The 23570-nt window shown below is 43.1% G+C and overlaps 2 protein-coding genes across 2 annotated transcripts in view; one reads left to right on the forward strand and one right to left on the reverse strand.

Annotated features, from left to right (window-relative positions):
* DHX29 (DExH-box helicase 29) overlaps positions 1 to 1928 on the reverse strand; it is a 40698-nt gene extending 38770 nt beyond the window's left edge. Inside the window, exon 1 of the mRNA XM_066616197.1 lies at positions 1748 to 1928. Coding sequence (XP_066472294.1) covers positions 1748 to 1916 — 169 coding nt within the window. The 5' untranslated portion in view covers positions 1917 to 1928. The remainder of the gene's footprint in view (positions 1 to 1747) is intronic.
* Positions 1929 to 4748: 2820 nt separating this feature from the next.
* MTREX (Mtr4 exosome RNA helicase) overlaps positions 4749 to 23570 on the forward strand; it is a 45631-nt gene continuing 26809 nt past the window's right edge. Inside the window, exons 1-15 of the mRNA XM_066614561.1 lie at positions 4749 to 4888; positions 6471 to 6608; positions 9522 to 9588; positions 10719 to 10781; positions 11789 to 11901; positions 13877 to 14051; positions 15598 to 15688; positions 16082 to 16206; positions 16963 to 17061; positions 17908 to 18010; positions 18134 to 18265; positions 19384 to 19463; positions 21438 to 21548; positions 22375 to 22476; positions 23004 to 23129. Coding sequence (XP_066470658.1) covers positions 4776 to 4888; positions 6471 to 6608; positions 9522 to 9588; positions 10719 to 10781; positions 11789 to 11901; positions 13877 to 14051; positions 15598 to 15688; positions 16082 to 16206; positions 16963 to 17061; positions 17908 to 18010; positions 18134 to 18265; positions 19384 to 19463; positions 21438 to 21548; positions 22375 to 22476; positions 23004 to 23129 — 1638 coding nt within the window. The 5' untranslated portion in view covers positions 4749 to 4775. The remainder of the gene's footprint in view (positions 4889 to 6470; positions 6609 to 9521; positions 9589 to 10718; positions 10782 to 11788; positions 11902 to 13876; positions 14052 to 15597; positions 15689 to 16081; positions 16207 to 16962; positions 17062 to 17907; positions 18011 to 18133; positions 18266 to 19383; positions 19464 to 21437; positions 21549 to 22374; positions 22477 to 23003; positions 23130 to 23570) is intronic.

The following is a 23570-nucleotide window of genomic DNA, read 5'->3' on the forward strand; positions in this document are numbered from 1 at the left end:
GAAAGCTTTATTTTCTGAAAAGCCTCCTATGCCTAGAAGTTGTATATTACAAAAGCAGAATTGCTGACTGGAATGAAGTTTAATCTATTCAGTTCAAAGGGAAAATCCTTACCAAAGTTTTCCACGTACACCTATTCACATTTAATATCTATTCACAATATGTGCTTGTCCATTTGCATGTTGATGTTAGCAGTGCCAGTGACTATCTTGGCAAGCACACATAAAAGGATAAGCAGCCATCAGCGTATGTTAAACATGACCCACTCCAGCCAGCCCCTCATCACATCCCATTTTTGTTAATATATTGTTCTGAAAAAATGCAAAAGCATGTAGAATATTGTATTTTTTATAAAGCAACTGAGAGAAATCATGGAAAAACTTAAACAAGTAAGGAGTTTCTCTGCAACCTGTATAAACCATGCCAGGGGAAGGCAGTGAGCCACAGAGTTCACCAACTGGGGACCTACCTATAAGGTTCTCTTTAAAGCAGTGTTCTTCAACCTTGGGATTGAGATCCCAATGGAGTCACAAAGCCTCAGTTGCCAGGTTGCGGCAAATTACAGGACTGGAAAAGGATGAAAACCACTGGACTAGAATACCACCAGGTAAAGGGGGAGACATCTGGTGTACCACTTCAGATACCAAGAGATTGTGTTCCAGTCCTGTTCAGGGTCTTACCAACTGTGCTAAAATTGCTTTCACTAGTGCCAGGCTTCATGGTAACTTTTTCTGCTCTAATAAGAATATTTGGTTACAGTGAACAGTGGTGAGAGTACATAATAGGGGAAGGGAGTGGGTGGTGATGGGGGCAAGGAGTGAGTGGATAGGGTGCTAGAAGGGGGGCTGGTAGACCGGTCCCGAGTCTCATATTTCATTTAATTCAGTGTTTAAATACATTTTATTCATATGCTCATGCTGTTTATAGAGAAAAATCAAATAACTATCAGCCCAATCTTATCCAATTTTCCAGTGCTGGTGCTGCTGTGCCTGTGGGGGAAGCACTGCTTCCTATGTTGGGGTTGCAGTCACAGAGGCCTCCTTAAGGTTTGGAAACATTTGTTCCCGGGGCTGCATTATGGTTGCAACGGTGCTGGAAAATTGGATAGGATTGGGCTGCCAGTTTTTTAATTTATTCTAAACTCTTAATTGACTTACTTGATTGATTGATTTTGATGATATGGGGGTGTTAAAAAATATTCTGACCATGACATAACTCCCAGGTTAATGACATCACTTCTGGTGGGTACGACAGATTATCATTCTAAAAAGTGGATCTCGTGCTAAAAAGTTTGAGAAGCACTGATTTTGTTTATTGACTGATTTATTGATTGACCGACTGGTTGATTTATTGATTGACCGACTGGTTGATTTATTGATTAACTGACAGATTGACTGACTTATTTATTGATTTACCAAATGATTTATTGATCGACCAACTGACATATTGACTAATCTATTGACTGATCAACTGGTTGACTTACTGACTGACTGATTTATTGATTGACCAACTGGTTGACTTACTGATTGATGACTGGCTGACTTACTAACTGAGCAACCGACTGACACAGAGAGGGTTGCAGCCCAGCGCGGGTCAGGGCGGCAACGGAGGTTCTGACACTGCGCGACCCGGTCCCTGTCTGCCACGCCACAGCCCCAACCCAATGCAGTCTCCCGGGGCGGCGGCAGACGGAGGCTACGTGGGGGGCGGACCAGCCTGCGAGGGCAGCCCTGCGGAGGCTCCCCTTACCTTGCTTGAGACGCGGGTCCTTGGAAGAGGAGGCGGCGGCGGCGGCGGCGGCGCCGGGGCGGGAGGTGGCCGGTCTCTTGCCCGCGGCTTCCCCAGCGGCTCCAGACTCGGCCGGTGCAGGACCGCCCGCCTTGGCCCGAGCCGCAGCCACAGCCGCCGGGTTGACCATCCCGGCCCCCGCGGCCCCACCGCTACCGCTACCGCTGCCGCCCTTGGATTTCTTGTGCTTGCGGTCCATGACTCCGCTCCGCGCCACCACGCAACCCTCGCGGAGCCCCGCCCCCCACGCCGGCTGCAGACATCCGGGCACAGAAGGCGGCCGCTCGCGGATTGGACGAGGGCGAGCCCTCATTGGCAGCCGCTTCCGCCCGCACTGGCCGGCAGGGCGGGGCTTCCTGCCGCTGTGCATTCTGGGAGACTGAGTCCTTGCTCTTCTGAAACAGGGTGGCGGCTGCTGCTGCTGCTGCTCCCCAGCAAGGTGCTCTATAGGGACAGTCTTCCACTTCCTTGTCCTTAGAGAGGGCACCAGGATGAGGTCTCTTGTTATCTGGTGTGCTCCCTGGGGCATTTAGTGGGCCGCTGTGAGATACAGGAAGCTGGACTAGATGGGCCTATGGCCTGATCCAGTGGGGCTGTTCTTATGTTCTTGTCCACCCTGTGCCGCCCCAGTACACTGTTCCTCCACCCCACATGCCTTACCCCATGGCAGCTCACCCTTTGAGGGACTTGGTGTGAGAGGCACAGAGCAGTGTTTCTGAACCAGTGGCACTGCTTCGGGTAGAGAGAGCATCATGCGACTGAGTAGGACTGAACAGCTGCACAGAAGAACACAGGAAGAGCCTGCTGCAGCAGCCAGGGCCCGTCTGGTCCAGCCTCCTGCACCCCACAGGGGCCCACCAGGTGCCTCAGGGAGCACCCAGACAGCACAAGGCCTACATCCTTGGTGCCCTCCCTTGCACATGGCACTCTGAGGTAGCCCACTTCTAGAACCAAGAAGTTGCATATATCCATCACAGCTTGTAACCTGTGATGGACTTTTCCTCTAGACATCAACCAATCCCCTTTCAAAGGCATCTAGGCCCGGTGCCAACACCAAATCCTGTGGCAAGGAGTTGCACAGTCTAATTACAGACTAATTTACTCAGAAGTAAATCCCATTGAGTTCAGTGGGATCTACACCCAGAAAAATGTGTACAGGTATAAGACTGTAGCTCTTTTTCTAACTACTATATTAAACAGGAGAGGAAACTGAGCGCTTTCCACATGCGCTGCCTCCGACGCATCCTCGGCATCACCTGGCAGGACAAAGTTCCAAACAACACAGTCCTGGAACGTGCTGGAATCCCTAGCATGTATTCACTGCTGAAACAGAGACGCCTGCGTTGGCTTGGTCATGTCGTGAGAATGGATGATGGCCGGATCCCAAAGGATCTCCTCTATGGAGAACTCGTGCAAGGAAAGCGCCCTACAGGTAGACCACAGCTGCGATACAAGGACATCTGCAAGAGGGATCTGAAGGCCTTAGGGATGGACCTCAACAAGTGGGAAACCCTGGCCTCTGAGCGGCCTGCTTGGAGGCAGGCTGTGCAGCATGGCCTTTCCCAGTTTGAAGAGACACTTTGCCAACAGTCTGAGGCTAAGAGGCAAAGAAGGAAGGCCCATAGCCAGGGAGACAGACCAGGGACAGACTGCACTTGCTCCCGGTGTGGAAGGGATTGTCACTCCCGGATTGGCCTTTTCAGCCACACTAGACGCTGTGCCATAACCACCTTTCAGAGCGCGATACCATAGTCTTTCGAGACTGAAGGTTGCCAATATATATATATATATAATATATATATATTACATTGTAGATTTCTGATCATATTTTATAGAATCCTTGGTGCAGGGGAGAAACTGAGCAAATAAATTGGAATAACTGGCATGAAACCATTTTTTTTAAAATCAGATAAAGACAAGGATTAGAAGCTGCTGTTGCAGTACTTTTAAATAATCATGGCCTCAAAAAAGGGGGCAGGCAAACATTTTACTTTGCCTATTTTACTTATAGCACAAACTTATGCATGTTTGCTCTGAAGTCCTGTTGAGTTATGACCATCATACCACGCCTCAATGAAGTCAGGACTCTGACATTTACAGTTTCTTCCTTGGAATGCCAGCTTTTAAACTTTTCCACAGATCTGTCTGTTTTCTTCCAGTTCAATTCTATGCATGTCTGCTTGGAACAGAGCCTCTAACAGACAGGTCAACTGAGGCCACGATCCTACCCACCTGGGAGTAAGCCCCATTGAGTATAATGGGGCTCACTTCTGAATAGATATGCATAGAATTGGGCTCTGAGCACAAAGTTAGAGAAGACCAGAAAACTGACAAGGGATGTCCTATACCCAGTGTCTGCCCACTGCCTCCCCCTACAGCCTTCAGCCCATCAAGCCACCAATGAGCTTAAGGCACCATCAGCTCAACCATTTTTAATTGTATTAAAAACTCAAATTTCTATTTGCTATGACAGAATAATCTCATCCAGGAAACAAAACAAAACAAAAAGTCCTGAGGGTATTGGAAAATCCAGATACTGTAGCTGCTGATTACCCTGCAAATAGATCAGCTCCTGCAGTTTGCAAGGCAGCCACCAAACTGCCCTGCAGAGTGCCACCAAACTGCTCAGCTCCTGCGGTTTGCAAGGATGTGTCAATAAAGGGAGATAAGTGTTTGAGGGTCTTTTTCTGGTTGTTATTACTTATAGCCCTCCTTTTTACACTGTAGTTAACCTAGGTGAGTCCCAACAGAGTGTCATTTTAAAGAGTGGGCCCTGGTGCTAAATGGTTTGGGAACCAAGCACTGGTATGGAGACCATCTAGGCACCTCTATGGTATGGGATGGCTTTGTTCTTTCCCTCAAGGAGAAAAACCATTGCCAGGAGCACTTCCGGTTCTTACCGGAAGTCCTACATGTGTCGCTCCAGCCGTCCCACTCGCTTTCAACGCGCGTTGCGTGCTGGGAGGGCCGGCGTGAGAGACCAAGGAAGATGGCGGACGCCTTCGGCGACGAGCTTTTCAGCGTGTTCGAGGAAGACTCCGCCGCCTCGTCGGGCTCTCAGAAAGCGAAGGCGGCACCAGCCGTGGTGGAGGGCAGGGCTGGGTGAGCTGCCTGTGAGCGCAGGAGGCGGGAGGGGGAGTGGACTGAGGGCGGCCGAGCTCCCTCTGCTGGTCCCCGTTCCCGTTCCCGTCCCATGAGAGTCAGTGGGGCTTCCTTCCAGGGCAGTGTGGGCGGGACTGCAGCCTCAGAGCCCAGCCTGTGCCTGTCCACTCAGAAGCCAGTCCCCTGAGAGTCAGTGGGGCTTCCTCCCAGGGCAGTGAGGACGGGACTGCAGCCTCAGAGCCCAGCCTGTGCCTGTCCACTCAGAAGCTAGTCCCAGGACAGTCAGTGGGACTTCCTCCCAGGGCAGTGTGGATGGGACTGCAGCCTCAGAGCCCATCCTCTGTCTTTTTACTCAGAAGCAAATTTTATTATAGTCAATGTGTAAGTGGATAGGATTGCAGCATCCAGCAGCCACCTGGTTGAAGCTACTCAGATCTAGACCTGGTCAGTGTGGTTGGTCTGTGGAACTCCTTGTCACAGCATGTGGTGCTGGCGTCTAGCCTAGAAGCCTTTAAAAGGGGATTGGACAAGTTTCTGGAGGAAAAATCCATTATGGGGTACAAGCCATGATGTGTATGTGCAACCTCCTGATTTTAGAAATGGGTTATGTCAGAATGCCAGATGCAAGGGAGGGCACCAGGATGAGGTCTCTTGTTATCTGGTGTGCTCCCTGGGGCATTTGGTGGGCTGCTGTGAGATACAGGAAGCTGGACTAGATGGGCCTATGGCCTGATCCAGTGGGGCTGTTCTTATGTTCTTATGTTCAGTGCCTGACTGAGGGGCTGCCTGGGAACCCTGTGTAAAGCCTTCTTGATTGTCAGGATGGAACAATTGTCAGGTTCTGGCTTAAGGTTTTATCCTGGTCCTAGGTGGCAGTAAGTGTTCTCCTGAGAATTAACTTTCTGCTATTCCTGTTTCTAGACAGCTGTGATTTTCTGTGAACATTTGGTGATATCTTCAGTCCAACTGGCTCAGAATTGTGTACACCAGTGTTTCTCAACCAGTGGTATGGGTACCATCAGTGGTACTTGAGGTGTCTGGTGGTACTTTTGGGACTCCTAGACACCTGCCACACAGCAGTGGGACCAGGAACGTGACACATCAAACAGTGGCAGGAGGCTTGGCTCAGTGGGCACAGCTCCAAAGCATACTCTCCCACACCTAAATAAGCCCTCCTGTTCACCCTGAGTATTTTGCTAGGGTTTGTTGCTTTGCATCTGGCCTCCCAACCCAAAGTAACTGGCTATGACACCATCACCAGTTAGTTCCAGTAGTACTTCAAATAGGTGGACCATGTATAGTGGAGGACTAGTGTTGAGAAACACTGGTGTGCACTGATTGGCAATGGTGCTCCCAGGTTTCAGATGGAGATCTTTCCCTTCTCTATGCAGAGATCATGCCAGAGATCAAATCTGAGATTTTCTGCATACAAAACAGTGTATCGCTGGTTGTTTAACTCTGACCGACATGTCACTGTAAGCGTAAAGAATGTTGTGTTCTGTGACGTATTTCAGTACCTTTAGAGCTTTAGCATATGGTTTCTGAGTATTTACTATGATTTCTGGTCATATTTATATTTCAGGAAACGAGCAAATGGCAAATCTACGGCTTCTGCTAAACTCCCATCAAAAGCTAGGAGAGATGCAGAGATTGACAGTGCAGATGTTACAGTCTTTGGGAAGAAGCCCAAGTTGGAAGATTTCACTGCAGAAGAGCTCAAGTAAGAATACATTTTTTATCTGGTGCTAAGAAATGGTTACAAAGAGAGCAATTTGTATTTTTGTTTCTTGAGGCATTAATGGTGCTTGTGCGGTAAATGGGAGAAAGAAAACTACAATAAAAGGTATTTTGCTGTTAGATGAGTTTTGTAGACTCATCCACATACCACAGCAGCTTGCCATAAACAGAGGTCCACAGTGGTACTTGTTTTGGCCTTGTATTCTGAGGCAAATGGTGATCGCCTTCCTCACCCCATGCATCCCCTCCATGCACTGGGGTGGGGGTTTGGTTGCAGTTCTCCATAGTGCCTCAACCTTGCAGCTGCCCAGTTAACCAACCAACCAACAACCCCACTACTGTTTCTTCTTCCTGCTCTTAAGCAGGAATAGATGGTATGTAAGGATGTGTTGGCTTAGATGCTACCTAGTCATGGTGCTTGTGAGTGTCACAGCCCAGTAGTAGCCATATGTATGCTCAAGAGCTGCAAGGGGAAATTTGTAGGAGTTGGGCTTGTTTGTCTGTTATTCAATCACAGTGCTTAGAAGTGCTGTGGAAGCCAGCAGCCCCCCCCCCCCACACACACACACAGACACACACCACTGTGTCTTCCTTTTTTGTTGAATAGCAAGGGGAAATGCTGGGAGGGAGTGCTTATTTGTGGTGCTCTGCATCAACTCCTGTACTTCACTTCCTACTCAAGAACAGGAAAGGGAGGCATGGGACTTGATTGTTTGATCCTGCATGGCAAAAGTGTTCTAGATGCCTTGATAAAACAACATCATGCAACCACAGCCTTCTTCCACACTTTGGGGCTTAGTAAGGATCTTTGTGGGGGAATTACTACAGTTCTAAGATAGAGCAGAAATCTGAGGTTCACTTGTCTTCTTCACCAGGGGCAGCATTCTGCTGCTTTGTTGAGTGAGGTCAAGTGACAGTGTGGAACACATGGCCATCAATAATCTTATGAAACATCTCAATTTTGTCCAGTTAAGACTTATCTAGGTGAATAACTTTAAGGATACATTTTGATCGACATAGAGGTAGCTTGGAATTCTAGTTTAGGGCTTGAAAGTTCTTGTGTTTGAAGTCTTGTTTGATGTTTTATTGAATATGATGATTCATGTTCTTGTGCGTGTTTTTCTGTAGTGCTGTGGTCAGTGGCAATTTGAATCTTTTAAGAATTTAATTGAGTTTTAAATAATTTTGTAGCATCCAATGGGAATACTAATGAACTAACCCAAAAAACTCTTATACAAGGTTCATTTAAGTGAACAGGGGCTGCACAAGAGTACTGCACACTTGTGCGAAGACAACTCTCTCACAATCTGTTGCTCTTCAGAAATGCAACAAGTTCTACTGTAATACAGGTGCAGCCTATTTTTCCACGTTAGTTTCATTCCATGACTTGGTGTGATTAACAAAAACGTGTTGTGCTAAATTCCATAGAGTTATGCAAATACACTGCAGCCTGACACTTCCAGATGGAAGGAAACTAAGGCAGCTGTTATCAATCCCCTCCCCTCCAAACTCAGCCCTCCCTGCTGCCAGCTGTCCTGAACTTTTAAGCAAACACTCCCTGGGTTTTTTAAAGCAATCCTGTCTGTTGCCACCACACCTGTGTGTGTGTGAGAGGGAGAGAGAGAGAGAGAGAGCGCGCGCGCACACACACACACACACACACACACACACACACACGCACACACACACGCGCGCGCGCTCCACCTTGCTGCATGTGTTCTGGCTACAGAGGTTTTCTGCCCTCCCTTCCCCTCTTCAGCCTCTTTGCTGGCTCAGGGTCTCCAGGAATGTTACTGTTCCTTGCAAGGGGAACCTCTTCCAGGGCTGTTTCCCTGCCTGGGTGAGGCGGAGCCTTTGCAGTGTTTTGGGCTGCCTGGAAACAGAGTGAGATGCCAGTGCAGGGCAGTGTGTGACATTCAGTACCCCCATCCCATTCGGGTTGAGAAAAATCCGAAGATAACAAGTCCGTGGATTTGATTTAACAAGTTTGTGCAATTGTCACAGGTGTCTGTTGGTGTCAGTAATGACATCCCCAATGAGACCCAATTTTCACCCCTATTCTACCTTCCAAGTGCCCATACAGCTTTGAAACTGTTCTTAACTACTTTAATTATTTTAAAAAATAGGTTAACACCCATATAGCCTTTGAATATGAAGCAGGGAAATAGTGCTGTGCCATTAGCTTTGCATGCTGCAGAGCTCTGCTAGTGCCTTGTTATGCAAAACTAAGAGTGAATGTCCTCTTGGTTTTTAAGGGAACAAACATCTTGTAAATCTTATTTTGTAAATATTGCATGGAACAATGTGTAGCCAGCCAATAATTATTTAAGAATATAAGATGAGCATACCTGGTTAAATCTCAGCTTTCAATCTTTAGCTTTGTGTCCATTCAGTCTCCAAAACTCTGTGCTGTTTCCTTGGGGCTTTTTGGGATTCCTCTCCACATTTTAAAGGGCTAGCATACGCACTTGGAATAACGCTAATGATTCTGGGAAGCGGTTTGACAGGAATCAATCAGGTGTATAGTGATTGACACTATAATGATAGCTTATCATTGACAATGATTGACAGGAATATGCAGTATATATGGTGTATAGATGTAGTTTTCCATGCTGTTTCTTATCTGGGTCAATCATTATTTGCTCCAGGTGAAAAAAGTGAGTGTCAGATTGCCATGGAGTGTTTGTAAACTGGTTCCTCAATTCTAGTAGTGGTGTACGGTCTGGAAATATTTAATTAGTGTACTTAGCGATATTATTGGAAAGCATCATAGGTTTGAAATCTTGCAACAGGCTATCATTGTAACATTTAACTGATAAACCAGTTGCATTCATGCATTGCATTCATTGTTTGTATTAATTCACTTTTTGTATTAATTCACTCATTCGTTTTTCAGTTTGGCAGACCTGATGCCAAAAGTAAAGGTGCAAGCTGTTGAAACTATTGAAGGATGTACACATGAGGTGAGTGCCAAAAGGAATTATCTTTTGTTGTCTACTACTAGCATGAGGATGCAGTAATATAATTACTCTGTGTGAAGCATTTCACACATTATCTTGATGTTGTTTTTACAACAACCCTATAAGTTTTATCCCCATTTTGCAACTGGAGAGCTGAAGTTGAGGGAGAGCAGCTTGCCCAAAGCTTCCTAGTTTCTCTGGCAGATGTGAGATTTGAACCAGAGAAGTCACCTCACTGTCTGTAGCCCTACTCTTACATTTACTTATTCTTGCCCTGCCTTGTATTTCCTGGCTGATAGTAAGTTATGTATAGGGAGATTGTGGAAGTCCATGTAACAAGATATTTCGCCATACTTACTGTCATGGGGCTTGCATGTTTAGCAATCAGCAAAGTTTACCAGAGCTGTCCAACTTTTTCTCATTTTTTAAAAAATCAAGCCATTTCTGCCCAAAGTTGCATATATGCAACAGGAACCAAATGTGTACACCTGTGGGCGGGGCAAAAATGTGTTAATGAAAATGATCCTTGCACTCATTTGCTTACACTGGTTAAGCAGTGGGATCATTTTTACTGAATTTAGAATTTCAGCTTTTGGAATGTCACCTGTTTTTCTGCTTCCTCTTCCTCACAGAAGGTACCTGGTGCATGAGTGATGCACAAGGGGCTATTACAGATCCCAGTCCTAGAAAAAAGAGGCTGAGTTGTTTCTTTTAAGCTGGGACTAGCTGCAGAGCTAGAGTCGGAGGTAGTTATGGGACAGTATTTTATTTATCACCTTACTCAAAACATTCTGTTCCAGAATAATGATCAGTTAAGGTGGAAAAAATTTAATTACACTGAATATTAGATTGAATTAATTGCTAGTGGTAGGATTTATTAATTCATGAAATTTTGAAGGGATGGATTTAAAGGAGAGTAAGTACTGCATTTCTGTTAAAAATAATTATGTCACAGAGAGAGAATGTAGAATCCTTTCCTGGATCCTCCTTGACAGTGTTATCCAGTTCTTCATTTTTTTTGTAATAGTTAATATTAATAGGGTTTTTTTTGGACATTCTGGCAGGATGATGGCTTGAAGTGTTGCAACCAAGAAAGGTAAAAAGGCATTAAAACTAAATAATGTTTTTGTTAGGTTGCTCTTCCAGCAGATGACGACTTTATAGCCCTAAAGCCAAGAACTGGAAAAGCTGCAAAGGTTAGTTATCTGACACTCTTTTAATTTCATAGTGAATAACAAAGAAAAAAATGGGATGGTTTAGATAGGACAAATAAAGGACAGAGCAGGTAAACTTTTAACATAACTTTGTTCAAAAGTTTCTGCGTGGATTATTTCTTCTTAAACATCTCTGGTTTTTATATGATTTGAAACCTGCAATAAGCCATGATTCTTTCTGGCACCTTACTATGATTTGATCTAAAGCAGACCCGGTCATTCCTTTGTTTGATATGATTGGAAGGCCCATTTCTGGTTGACAGGTAGGTCATTGAAGAAAGCTGGGCCTTAAGTGAATATTTTGATGTTAATTGCCAGTGTATTGATTACAATATTTTTTTTGCTAGTGAACTATTGTTTTTTTATGTTTGTGTTTAATATCTGTATGTACTGAGAATCCCATTAAAACCATTTTTAGAAAGAAAATTGGGGAAATACCAGTGTGATGATGTTAAGGAAATGATTAATCCTTGCCCAGGATGTTGTGCTTAGACCAAATAGCCTGTAGAAATATACCAATTTCTAATGGCTAATATCAAGAGTGTGCATTGTTTATGACTTTTAGTAGTTTTTCATTTTTGCCATAGATTTCTCACATCTAGAAGTGAGATACATATTCAAAATATCTTTAAAAAGCATAAATGGGGCCTCATCTCATAATAGATATAGAAGTTGGCCTGGTTTATTCTCAGTTCCTCTAAATTCTAAAACAATATATGATAAAACTGTGATATCGGGAAAGATTGCTACTATGTTTATATTGTCATTTATTTGTAAAATTCAGACAACTAACAGAACAAATACAAACAGTAGAAGCTTCAAACCTTGGTTTGAGGAGGAAGAATAATGGCAGCAGCATAATCAATAAATGCTGATTTGCTGTTAGAAAAACAGTATAAAGTGGAACTTAATGTGAAACTTTTATTTTCATGTTCTGCTCAGAAAATTGACAACTATAAAGTATGCATAGTAAAGTGTGTTCTTTTCAGGAATATCCATTCATCCTTGATGCATTCCAAAGAGAAGCTATCCTGTGCGTGGATAACAATCAGTCAGTTTTAGTGTCTGCTCATACATCAGCAGGGAAAACAGTGTGTGCAGAGTGAGTAATTCTGTGATGTACTAAACAATAAATGTGATAATGTGCCTGTTTTGCAAGCCTAATTAAGGGCCCAATCCTATCCAATTTTCCAGGACTGGTGTAGCTGTGCCAGTGGGGCGTGCACTGCATCCTATGGTGCGGAAGCAGTCACAGAGGCGTCCTCAGGGTATGGGAACATTTTTCCCTTACCTCAGGGCTGCATTTTGGCTGCACTGGTGCTGGAAAGTTGGATAGGATTGGGCCCTTAGTGAACACTGATCTGATGCTTATGACAAAAAATAAAATAACCTCCAGGAACCTGTGTGATCTTTGGATTTGTATTTGCCGTTTGTTAAGAAATGTTGCTTAAAGGCAGTTCTTTTCTCTCTCATCTACTTGCTTTTTCCAGTGAGTGGGTTTGTTTGTTTTTTTCTCCAAAGTTTCTGCTCTGGAAATGTGCTATTCAGAGTTAGCATAATTCTCAGTAAATAGCACCATTTTCAGCATGCAAAAATAAATCAAAATATTCCATATAAGATATACTTAATATTGGGAACACATTACATTGATGTTCATATTATCTAGTAATTTCAAGTATATACTGTAGTAGTAAATATTTAAGAAAATTTTTTTGCCTGATTGCCGTATCACATTTTGGCAAGGGACCAAGAGGTCTCATTTCTTGAAAAAAAAAAAAGTGCAGTCTCTTCTGATGTTGTCCTTATGTTGTGTGCTTATATGCAACATTTGGATGTTGGTGCTTCAGTTTTACATCTTGTCTTGCTTTTTTGAGACCATCATGTAAAATTAGGAGAAATCATATCTGTAGCCTATTATATACTGTTGAGATGTCCTTTATCTAACCTGTTTCTGTCCAGCCCACCAGTTTACACATTTTATCAATGTTGCATATATGCAACATTGGGCAGAAATGGCTTAACTTCATAGTGCTATAAAATCTGTTCTCAAGCTGTGACTGACAGTTGGTGAAAGTTTCTAGCAAGTGGCAAAAACTGAATTTCAACACCAAATGGAAATAGGGTAACACAGAATTCAAGTGACTTGAGCTTATGTGATGCACTTATTCTGCTGTCATTTGGTCTAGTGTTTCCTGGATTTCAGCTTGTAAATGCAGAATGAAAAACTGTATATAATGAAGCTCCTAGATCAGTGTTTCTCAGTGTTTGTCCTCCACTGTGCCACTTTGCAAGGTCCGCCTGTTGGAAGTAGTACTGGAAGTAGATGTACCCTCTCACACAACACTAGAACCAGGGGACATCCATTAAAATTGAGTGTTGGGAGAGTTAGGACAGCCAAAATAAAATATTTCTTTACTCAGCATGTAGTTGGTCTGTGGAACTCCTTGCCACAGCATGTGGTGATGGCATCTGGCCTAGATGCCTCTAAAAGGGGATTGGACAAGTTTCTGGAGGAAAAATCTATTATGGGTTACAAGCCATAATGGGTATTTGCAACCTCCTGGTTTTTGAAATGGGCTACGTCAGAATGCCAGATGCAAGGGAGGGCACCAGGATGTAGGTCATGTCTTGTGTGCTTCCTGGGGCATTTGGTGGGCCACTGTGAGATACAGGAAGCTGGATTAGTTGGGCCTGTGGCCTGATCCAGCGGGGCTGTTCTTATGTTAGATGGTAATTACGTCATCACCCATTACTTCCAGGTTGGGAGGCCAGATATGATGCAACAAACACCAGTAAGAGGCTCAGGGTGGATGGGAGGGCTTTTTCAAGTGTAGAAAAGCATGTTTTGGAGCTCTGCCTGTTTAGCCAAGCCTCCTACCTCTGTTTGATGCATCATGTTGCTGGTCTCGTTGATGGGCAGCAGGTGTCCAGGGGTCCCATGTGTACCACCAGTGGTACCCAAACCACTGGTTGGGAAATGCTGCCCTAGACAAAGTTTTTGGTGGATGTTGTAAAAATGTAAGACACTGCAAAATATATTTGATTATAACATATACTCCATTGGACATACACTTCAGGTATGCCATTGCCTTGGCTTTGAAAGAAAAACAGAGGGTGATATTTACCAGTCCTATTAAAGCTCTAAGTAACCAGAAATATCGTGAGATGTATGAAGAATTTCAGGATGTTGGTTTGATGACTGGAGATGTCACGATCAATCCTACAGCGTCTTGCCTTGTAATGACAACAGAGGTATGGCTATTCATTATCCTACCCTAACTCTCATTGGTTGTGCTGGATGATATTCAAAGTATGTTAAGGCAGACTTAGCAAATTAATTTACAAGCACAATTCTATGCATGTGTGCTCAGAAGTCCCATTTATTTAAGTGGTAATTGTAGGGTGGGTGAGTGTGGGATCATAGCTTTAAAGATCACGTGAAGAACTTATATTTTAGCAGTCCTTATTCTGTAATCTTAAGTTTATCTACTGAATTTATACCCTGCTTCTCTCCTGGTACCCAAAGGGGCTAACAACATTTAAAAACAATACCTGCATCGAGGATTTCCAGACCAGGAGAACCTTTTATCAGGATTTAGTTTCATGTTGTTTGCCCACATTCAGCTCCAGGCACAGCAATCCAGGACCTCAACAGCGATTCCAGGACCCATTGGAATCAGGTGGAAAGGAGAGAAAGAGTTAGGTGTCATCAGTGTATTGATGGCTCCTACCCCAGATCTTTGGATGACCTCTCCCAGCAGCTTCATATAAATGTAGCATGGGGGATAAAATCCAGCCCTGTGGCACCCCACACCTCAAGGGCCAAAGTGCCAAGCAGAAATGCCCCAGCACCACCTTCTGGGATCTGATGGCCTGGAATGAGCAGAATCACTCCAAAATGGTGCTTGCAAGTCCCAGCTCAGGTAACTGACCCAGAAGAACACAGTGGTCAGTGATGTCAAAGGCTGCTGAGATGAATAGCAGAATCAACAGGGATGCACTCCCCCTTACCTGTCCCTGATGCAGGTCATCACTCAATGCAACCAAGGCAGACTGGACCCTGGCCTGAAGTCAGACTGAAATGAATTCAGGTAACCAGCTTCTTCCAAGTCATTCGGGAGCTGGGACACCACCAACTGCTCAATCACCTTGCCCAAAAATGAGATATTTGAGACTGACCAGAAACTATCCAAAAAGGTAGGGCCCAGGGAAGGTTTCTTTGGAAGGGAATGAACTGCCATCTCTTTCAGTGCCAGTGGCACCATCCCCTCCCTTAAAGATGAATTCATCATTGTCCACTCAGCCACCCTCCCAGGCAGATCTAATGAGCCGCATCAGGCAGAGGTCAAGCAGGCAATCTTACATTCCAAAGAATCCTGCCCACATCCTCAAGCTCTATAAGCTGAAAAGAATCCCAAGTGATAGAACAGGTAAGTGCTAAAGGGACATTATTAGATATTCCTGATGTGGAGTCCAAGTCACATTGGGTCTGATCAATGAAGTGCTTTGCAAATCATCACCGCGAGCCACCATGTTACAGTATAGTGGCTTTTATTCACTACTAGTAGAAGCCTGTGAAATTTCACTTGGACATTTAAATCAAAAAGGGGATGGTTTCTTTTGAATATCTGTAGTGTTTTGTTATAATCAGGTTTGGACATAAAATATAGTCGTTTATGAAAAGGAGTTTCAGTTCTCAAGGGTTTGGAGTGAACTACAGCTCTGACTTTCCTGACACTGAGAGACTTCTGTTCCAATTAACATTTTAATACATACCTAATATACATTTCTTTTTCAGATTTTACGAAGTATGCTATATAGAGGTTCTGAAGTCATGAGGGAAGTTGCTTGGGTTATATTTGATGAAATCCATTACATGAGAGATGCAGGTATTGGTTATTTGCTATTATATGCATACAGAAATCCACTTTGGAACTCCTAGTGAAAGAAAGATGCAGTATAAAGAAATGAGAAATATGATGTAATGGAGGTGTCTCGTTTGATTCTAGTACTTAGACCTGTTGTTTGCTTAAGGTTAACTTTAGGAATTACTGTTTCATCGTTGACTTCAATTCCATAGATCATTACCATTAGTGGTCTTTGTAGTTCAAAATTAGTGCTAATGAATTATATTTATTGTTGTAAGTTGTGGAAAATGATTTTGAAAAGCCTCGTATACCACAGAAAATGTAGGTAGTTTTATGAAAAGCTTCATCTCTGAGCCGACAGTGAAATAAAGAGACAGTACCTTATAACTTGACCTGTGAATTTTCTGTTTCTAGAACGTGGTGTGGTATGGGAAGAAACCATTATTTTACTCCCAGACAATGTTCACTATGTGTTTCTTTCTGCTACTATTCCAAATGCTCGCCAGTTTGCTGAATGGATCTGCCATCTTCACAAACAGGTACATTTGTTGTTCATTGTCAGACATTGATTGTGAAATACCTCTTGAGATCATGCCAGACTAGAAAGCTAGGATGACTAGGGAGTAATGTCTCAGAAGTTGCTGCTTATTTCCACGGTATTCTCACGTTATGTATAAGTGAAACCTAACATGTTGCTGTGACTTGTGGGATTCCTTGCATAGTGATGCCACTCTAATCAGCTTACTGGTGCAACATCCCAGGGCTGCTGTGAGCAACAGACTTGGAAGGTGGCCATTGCCCTGTAGTACTGCACAGGCTTTGAATGGTTCAGTGTTCAGCCAGTTAGTTGCAAAGGTCTCTACCTGACATTCCGAAGAGCTGCTGCCAGTCAATGCTGGGATAGCTGGAGATTTTATCTGACTTGGTATATTATAATAGCACATATATCATGATTTTTGCATAATGTTCTGTTGCTACACTAAAAAACACAGAACATTTGAACACATAATTTTGCTTTGCATAGCTTTTGAGTTCAACAGGGCTTATTCCTGTGTGTAGGATTCTGACTGAACTGTCTAGGGTTGCCTGGGTTGTCAGGCTCGAAATAGTAATATCTCATTAATTGTAGACTACAACAAATTCTGTGCCATTCACCTCTTTAATTGGGTTCACTGTCTTGATGTATTACTCAGGTTCTTATGAAGATTAATGAACTAAGAATTGGAGACACTCTGTTGTGTATAGAAACACTATATATAGATGTTACAAATGGTAATGTTCTTTTTTTGTGCCAGCCTTGCCATGTGATTTATACAGATTACCGACCCACTCCACTACAGCATTATATTTTCCCAGCAGGGGGAGATGGACTTCACCTTGTGGTTGATGAAAATGTAAGAATTTTTTTTTATTTGAATGTATGGTGTCTTGTACTTTGGAGTGTAGGATGTAAGCTGAATACAGATCAGAATCCAGAGCTAGTTCAGGTGCATTTGTGGGCTTCTGTGTTGCCTTATGGGATATTTGACTTAGAACAGCAAGCCTTTTGCCATATCGAAAACTGTTTTTAAAGCTTTTCTCGGTGTCAAAAGTAGTTTGTAATGGACAAGATGGGCCCTAGATACTTTTCTGTCTGAAGTGAAGAACAAGATGATCCCCCTCTGTCCCTATTCCCCACCCCCCATGTTTGGACAGGTACACGGCGCTCTCAGGCCATGCCAGTTGTTAGGTTAAATGCATCCAAAAACATGAGACTTTCAAGCCAGAGCCTGGTCTGCTTCACAAGGGACAGTGGAGTTGCCCATACTTAATGCAAAATAAAATGAAGTGCAACTCTGGTATTAAGCCAGTAGATTCATGGGAAAGCTAGACTTTGAGCAGAGAGAGATGGTGCGATGTTGCACTGGTAAATTATGAAGCTGCATTCAGTTCAGCTGCACAGCCATTAACTTGGGTGGCTCTACTTGCTATGTGCCCTATATAGATATAGACATGCATAGGGCCATAAATAAAAATTGCAACACCTTTCTATTTTATATATAAAAGATTGCCATTAAAAAGTTGTTCAAATACCTTTAGGCATGCATTACAAACATTGTTGTGGTTACTGGTAGTGGAACTCTAAAAGCATAAAGGACAAATGATGATGAAAAATCCCACGTTCTATTCAAACTGCAATGAAAGTAATGTATATGCAGATGAAATGCATGCATGCTAACAAAGTTCACTCTCCCTCCCAGGGTGATTTTAGGGAAGATAATTTTAATACAGCTATGCAGGTACTTCGAGATGCAGGAGATTTGGCCAAAGGAGACCAAAAAGGCAGAAAAGGAGGAACAAAAGGTGAGTTTAACATTTTCTTATAACGTGTATTGTGAAATAAATCATGTAGTACTGGCAGCTAAAACGAAGATTATTATCTCTCCCTAGAAATTTAATGTCTTGCTGGCTTTGCTGTCTTCCTAGGACCATCAAACGTATTTAAGATTGTAAAGATGATCATGGAAAGAAACTTTCAACCTGTAATTATATTCAGTTTCAGTAAAAAAGACTGTGAAGCTTATGCCCTTCAGATGACAAAACTTGACTTCAACACAGGTGCGTACTAATAGCTTGTACCATTGCTTCTAAGATGCTTTAGTCAATGGCCAGGAGCTAAAGGATTGTTGAGATTCACACAAGTGTGTCTTGGCTAGGCCAGTAGAATTCTGGACCTTTGTTTCCTTTGACTAGATCCCCCCCCCCCCCCCCACTGCCTGGACATACCATAAATTGCTTCTGGATCTTTCCTTAATTAATTAAAGGAGGAGTAATGTAGCATGCAGAACCACTACTTGAGGCAAAACAAATCTAAAGCTCTTGGAGGGGCTCACAGAACAAGTTTCATGATTCTTTGGATTCTGGCCAACATCTTGATAGGGAAATATAAGACAGTGCTTATATTTCCTTAGCAGCACCTGCATATTTTTTTAATTCTCAATTTTTTACTTTTTGTTTGATTATCCAAATAAGTTACTTGTTATTTGAAGCGGTTATGTGATTGCATACATAACTTTCTAAATACTCCAGTTCTGCATACCCATGCATACTTCTTTCCACAGTGAAGAAGTTATATTTGTCAAGTCCCCAGAAAAGCTCTACCATGAAACTATGCAGTGCTTCAGAAGAGAGAAGCGGTGTATCAAAATTTCTTATGGTTCCTCTGTTGTGGCTTCTGTCAGACAAAAACAGACTTCTTTGCTGATCTTGTTTACGTATACAGTCGGTTACCATCATCCTCGAGTTTGCAGTCTGTGGATTTGACTCACTGCAGATCGCAAACCTGTGATGGAGGACTTCAGAGGATCTCCCTGATGCAATCAGAGCTCACGTCTGGAATGTCTTCTGAGGTGCGGGGGAGTCCGCACACGTTCTCCACGCACCTCAGAAGGCCTTCCAGAGCCTGAAAGGCATTTCTGGTTTTATCTTGCTTGAGTTACAATTCTATAATGGGGGTGTGGTGAAGGTATCTCACGGGCTTCCAGAACAGTATCTGAACTGTCCAGTCTGAGTGCGAGGCATTCTAGTAGTCTTTTGTGGAATCCCATCAGTTCTTCTGAAATATGCATGTGTATGTCTGTAAAGAACTTTAGTGTGGCGTTTTGTCATCATTTAGATCACAAGCATAGTAGTTTTTGTAGGGAAAAACATTTATATATGAATGTGCCTCTTTACAGATGAGGAAAAAAGGATGGTTGAAGAAGTATTTAATAATGCAATTGACTGTTTGTCCGACGAAGATAAAAAACTTCCTCAGGTGAGTACTTCAGGACAATTAAGATGATGTGAGTACCAAATGGCTTGGTCACATGAATTGGTGCAGGATTGTTGTGTGTCATGTGGGGAATGGTTCCTGTGTTACCCTAGAAAATATAGAAAATTGCATCCAAAGATGTGGGAACAGAAGGAAGCTCACAGAGCAGGACTTTCCTGTCCTGCTCTTTACTGTAGCCTCTCATGCTGCCCTCCCCCATGACCCTCTCTTAAGTGTCAGAGAATCCTTGGAAATAGGACAGGTTATGGCACAAAGTGGAGGGAGAGATCTGCCAAGTAGGACAAGAGGCATCTTGAGTGAGTGAAGCTGCAGTCCGCCCCCTCCCCGCATGCTTCTTAGCTTCTGAGGGTGCCACAGTTCCCAGATATGGTGTTTTGCAGGGCACAGGGCCTGCTGTGGGGAGGAGAGAGTGGGGAAAGTTCTTTTGCACAAGTTTCCTTCCACTCATGCTTCTTTGACTATAGCACAGGAAATCCATCGCACCACTACATACTCCATATTCTTTTCTACTGCATTTGCAAGTAAATGCAAGTGATGTTAAATCCTGAACCGTGTGGAGTTATAGTATAGAATTTGGTAAGGAAACTCATGACTTCTTGTACAAACTACCTATCTGAGCACTAGTATTGTCCTTTTTATATATATGACATTTTCTTCTAGCAGGCAGAATAATATAAATCTGTCATATGTCAGTTTGGATACATTGCACTATTTAGCTTGTAAATGTTCATAGGTTTTAAAAGCAGTCTTTTCATGTAAGAAGAGAAGAAATAACCCAACATTCTCATACTATATTGTACTTTTTGAGAGCAGTATATACATTCTAATTACTGTTCAGTGACCAACAAAAAGCAATTTCCAACATCTGTGTGCATCCTAGTACTCACAAATGAGATTAGAAAAGTAATACTATTGAATGGTTGGAATGGCATCATAGGCAAGATAGATCAGACCATTGCCTTTGAAGGCAAAGTTCTGGTGATTTATTCCAAAGACACAAAATATGATTCTTGTATTCTTATAAGTTCTGTATAAGCCTTATAAGTAATATGCAAAAGTCCAAGAAATTTTTACTATTAGGTTGCAAATTTGAACTCGCTTACCAGGAAGTAAGCATCACTGAACTCAATGCACTTAGACATATAACCTAAGGCTTTCATGGCTGGTACTGTTAATGTTGCAGTAAGAATTGTTCGGGCTTGTTGGCCACGGTCTATGAGATTTTCATTTCCTAACATTTCACCAACAACTATGGTGGTCATTTTCAAAGGACTAGATGTCAGAACCCCAGACTGTTCCTCTCACCCCAGAGCAACTGACAATAACAGTCACTATCTTATTGTTCACCGTATGTTCCTTAAAGGACTATGTACTTTATTTCCTCAACCCAGTTCTTTTCCTGTTCCAAATTCCTGGATCCTAGCATTTATAAAGGCTGGTAGCCAAGCATTGCTGGTGCTCAAAGTCTCCTCCTTTTTGTTCATATTGTTTACAGTATTTTTGTATTTCTTTTTATCTCTTTGATACTTGAATTAAATTGTTCCAGTGCCTGTGAAACATTCATCCTTTAATCACCATCAGAGACAAAAGAGAGGGATGATCAACTCATTGGTGGCCCAGGCAAAGAGGGTTGCGGAAGTGGGTTGCAGAAAGAGAGTGGCTCAGTTGCCCCTTTCATAGGGCTCAATACATTTTCTTTGTTAGCTATCAGCTTGTCGGTTGCACGGCCCACCAACTATCAGGTCCTGACCCACAGTTTGGGAAACACTGGTGTTGAGGATTGCACTGTTAGCTTGAAAAAGTGCCACCAGTTTTTGTTGATCTTTCTACCTTAGCCTGGAGAAAATGATTGTTTCCCACAGGCATCAAGGCAGACTTATACACTTGTCTTACATGTATTAAAATACCCCTATTTTATTCTTTTGAGGTAAAATATGCATTCATGTGTATTCACAGGTTGAGCATGTGCTTCCACTTCTGAAGCGAGGTATTGGAATCCACCATGGGGGCTTGCTTCCCATTTTAAAGGAGACCATAGAAATCCTTTTCTCTGAGGGACTGATAAAGGTATGTACTACCTTTCCATCTAGTAGGTATATATTAGCAATTTTGTAATTGTCTTTACACATAGGGTGGTTTTTCCTGCAAAAATCGCTACTTTAATCTGTAGTACTAGATTAAAAATAGTCCTTGCCTCACGATGTGGCATGTGACTTCTCTTACCTAATTGGCTTTAACAGTGTTTGATTTCTTGTTGTTTCATGGGATTTTATCAGGGTTGCTTTCTGAGTTTTCTCATATGGTCTCGTGGGCAGAATATTCATTCCTGATCTAAGATGATGTGTGCTTCAGGTGAATTATACAGTAGAGCCCTGGCTGGCAACACATTTTTCAAATTTTAAATTGAGCCAAGAGTGGAAGGGCCAACAACATTCTCACTGACTTAATCCCACAGGAATGTAGAGAAGACAGAGGGCTTTTTAACAACTGTCTCCTTGGTGTAGAGAGGAACAGAAGTTTTTGCCAGAGCCGTTCCCCTTATTAGCAACTTTTTCCGAAGCAGGGCAAGCCAAAGAGGGCAAACAGCTCTTGAACACTCATTTAACAGCCTAGGTTGCCTTCGGTGCTGGATTTGTCTTAAGCAGCCCCTTTACCTATGTCTTGGCTTTTGTGGAATAACTTAGCTATTAATAAAGAGGTATTCTTGTGATCCAAGGCTATGCTGCAGACTAGATTGCAAGGCTCAAGGAATTGGATTTAGCCTTTAGCCTCTAGTTGCTTGTTTCTGTGAAGCAGGGATTTAACTTGAGAGAATATTATCTAATACTGTCTGATTATTTTAAAATACCTCAACAGGCTTCCTTTGTTTTTATTCATTACTATGTTGACCTAGGCCTTATTTGCAACTGAGACTTTTGCTATGGGAATTAACATGCCAGCAAGGACAGTGCTGTTCACAAGTGCCAGAAAATTTGATGGGAAAGATTTCAGATGGGTAAGCAAATTATTACGCTGTACATGAGCCATATTGGAAAGGCAGGAGGACCTGATGTGTAATGAAGGGCATACACAGTTGCTTATGAGCACCACAAGCAGTTTAACTAAAGAACTTGGAACATAGTATCTAACTGCAAGTATGCTACTGTTGCTGATTCCAAAGATGACTACATTCTCTTGCTTCAGTTTATCTTTGATCTCTTATTCATTTCCTTGTCTCTACTTATTTCAAACATTTAAGTCTGCTTTTTTCTGTCTTCACTACTTCTCTCTCACAATGCTCTTTCTTTGGAATTCTTTTTCTTCTGACAGGCCCACCACTTCCTGTATTTAACTTTAAAACGTACTCTCTTCCCGCCTTTCCATCCTACTTCCTATTTCTTCTTTTTTTATCTCTTCTATAGCTAAGAACCTGTAGGCAGGACCTGTCTTACTCAGCTCTTTTTATACTGTTCTTAGTTACAGGTGGTGTAATAAATATCATCATTATTATTTTATTATTGCCTAATTTTGACATGCTTTCAGATCTCCTCAGGTGAATACATTCAGATGTCTGGTCGTGCTGGACGTCGAGGCATGGATGATAGGGGGATAGTAATTCTTATGGTGGATGAGAAAATGAGCCCAACCATTGGAAAACAGCTTCTAAAGGTAGTAGCTGACTGAATATTTCTAAACTACATATGGAGCATGATATGAAATCTTGTTTTCCAAACACTAGTTAACTGTAGCAGCTTTGGAGCCTGATCCTGAGGTCTGTGGCGTGGTCTGTAAGGCACGTTTGCGGGGCTTACCACCGGGCTCCTGCTGGAGCTAACCCGGCTCCAGCCAGCACACGGCGGGTCCCCGCGTTCCGTGGCTCAGCAGTCTCCTGGACCTCTGGGCTTCGGAACAGGATATGGGGGCGTGGCTGGGGTGTGGGGGAGGTGTTCCGGGGAGGGAGGAGGTGTGGCTGGGGGCGTGGGGGAGCCATGTCAGGGGGAGAGGTGGATCCGCAGCAGGGTGCTTGGGCAGGGCTGCTCATCCTACACAAGCGCCTTTACCAAAAGGTCGCCGCTAAAGTGAGTAGCTCCATTGCAAGGCTGCTTCCCT

Source organism: Tiliqua scincoides, chromosome 2 (assembly GCF_035046505.1).
Source record: "Tiliqua scincoides isolate rTilSci1 chromosome 2, rTilSci1.hap2, whole genome shotgun sequence".
Classification (NCBI taxonomy): Eukaryota; Metazoa; Chordata; class Lepidosauria; order Squamata; family Scincidae; genus Tiliqua; species Tiliqua scincoides.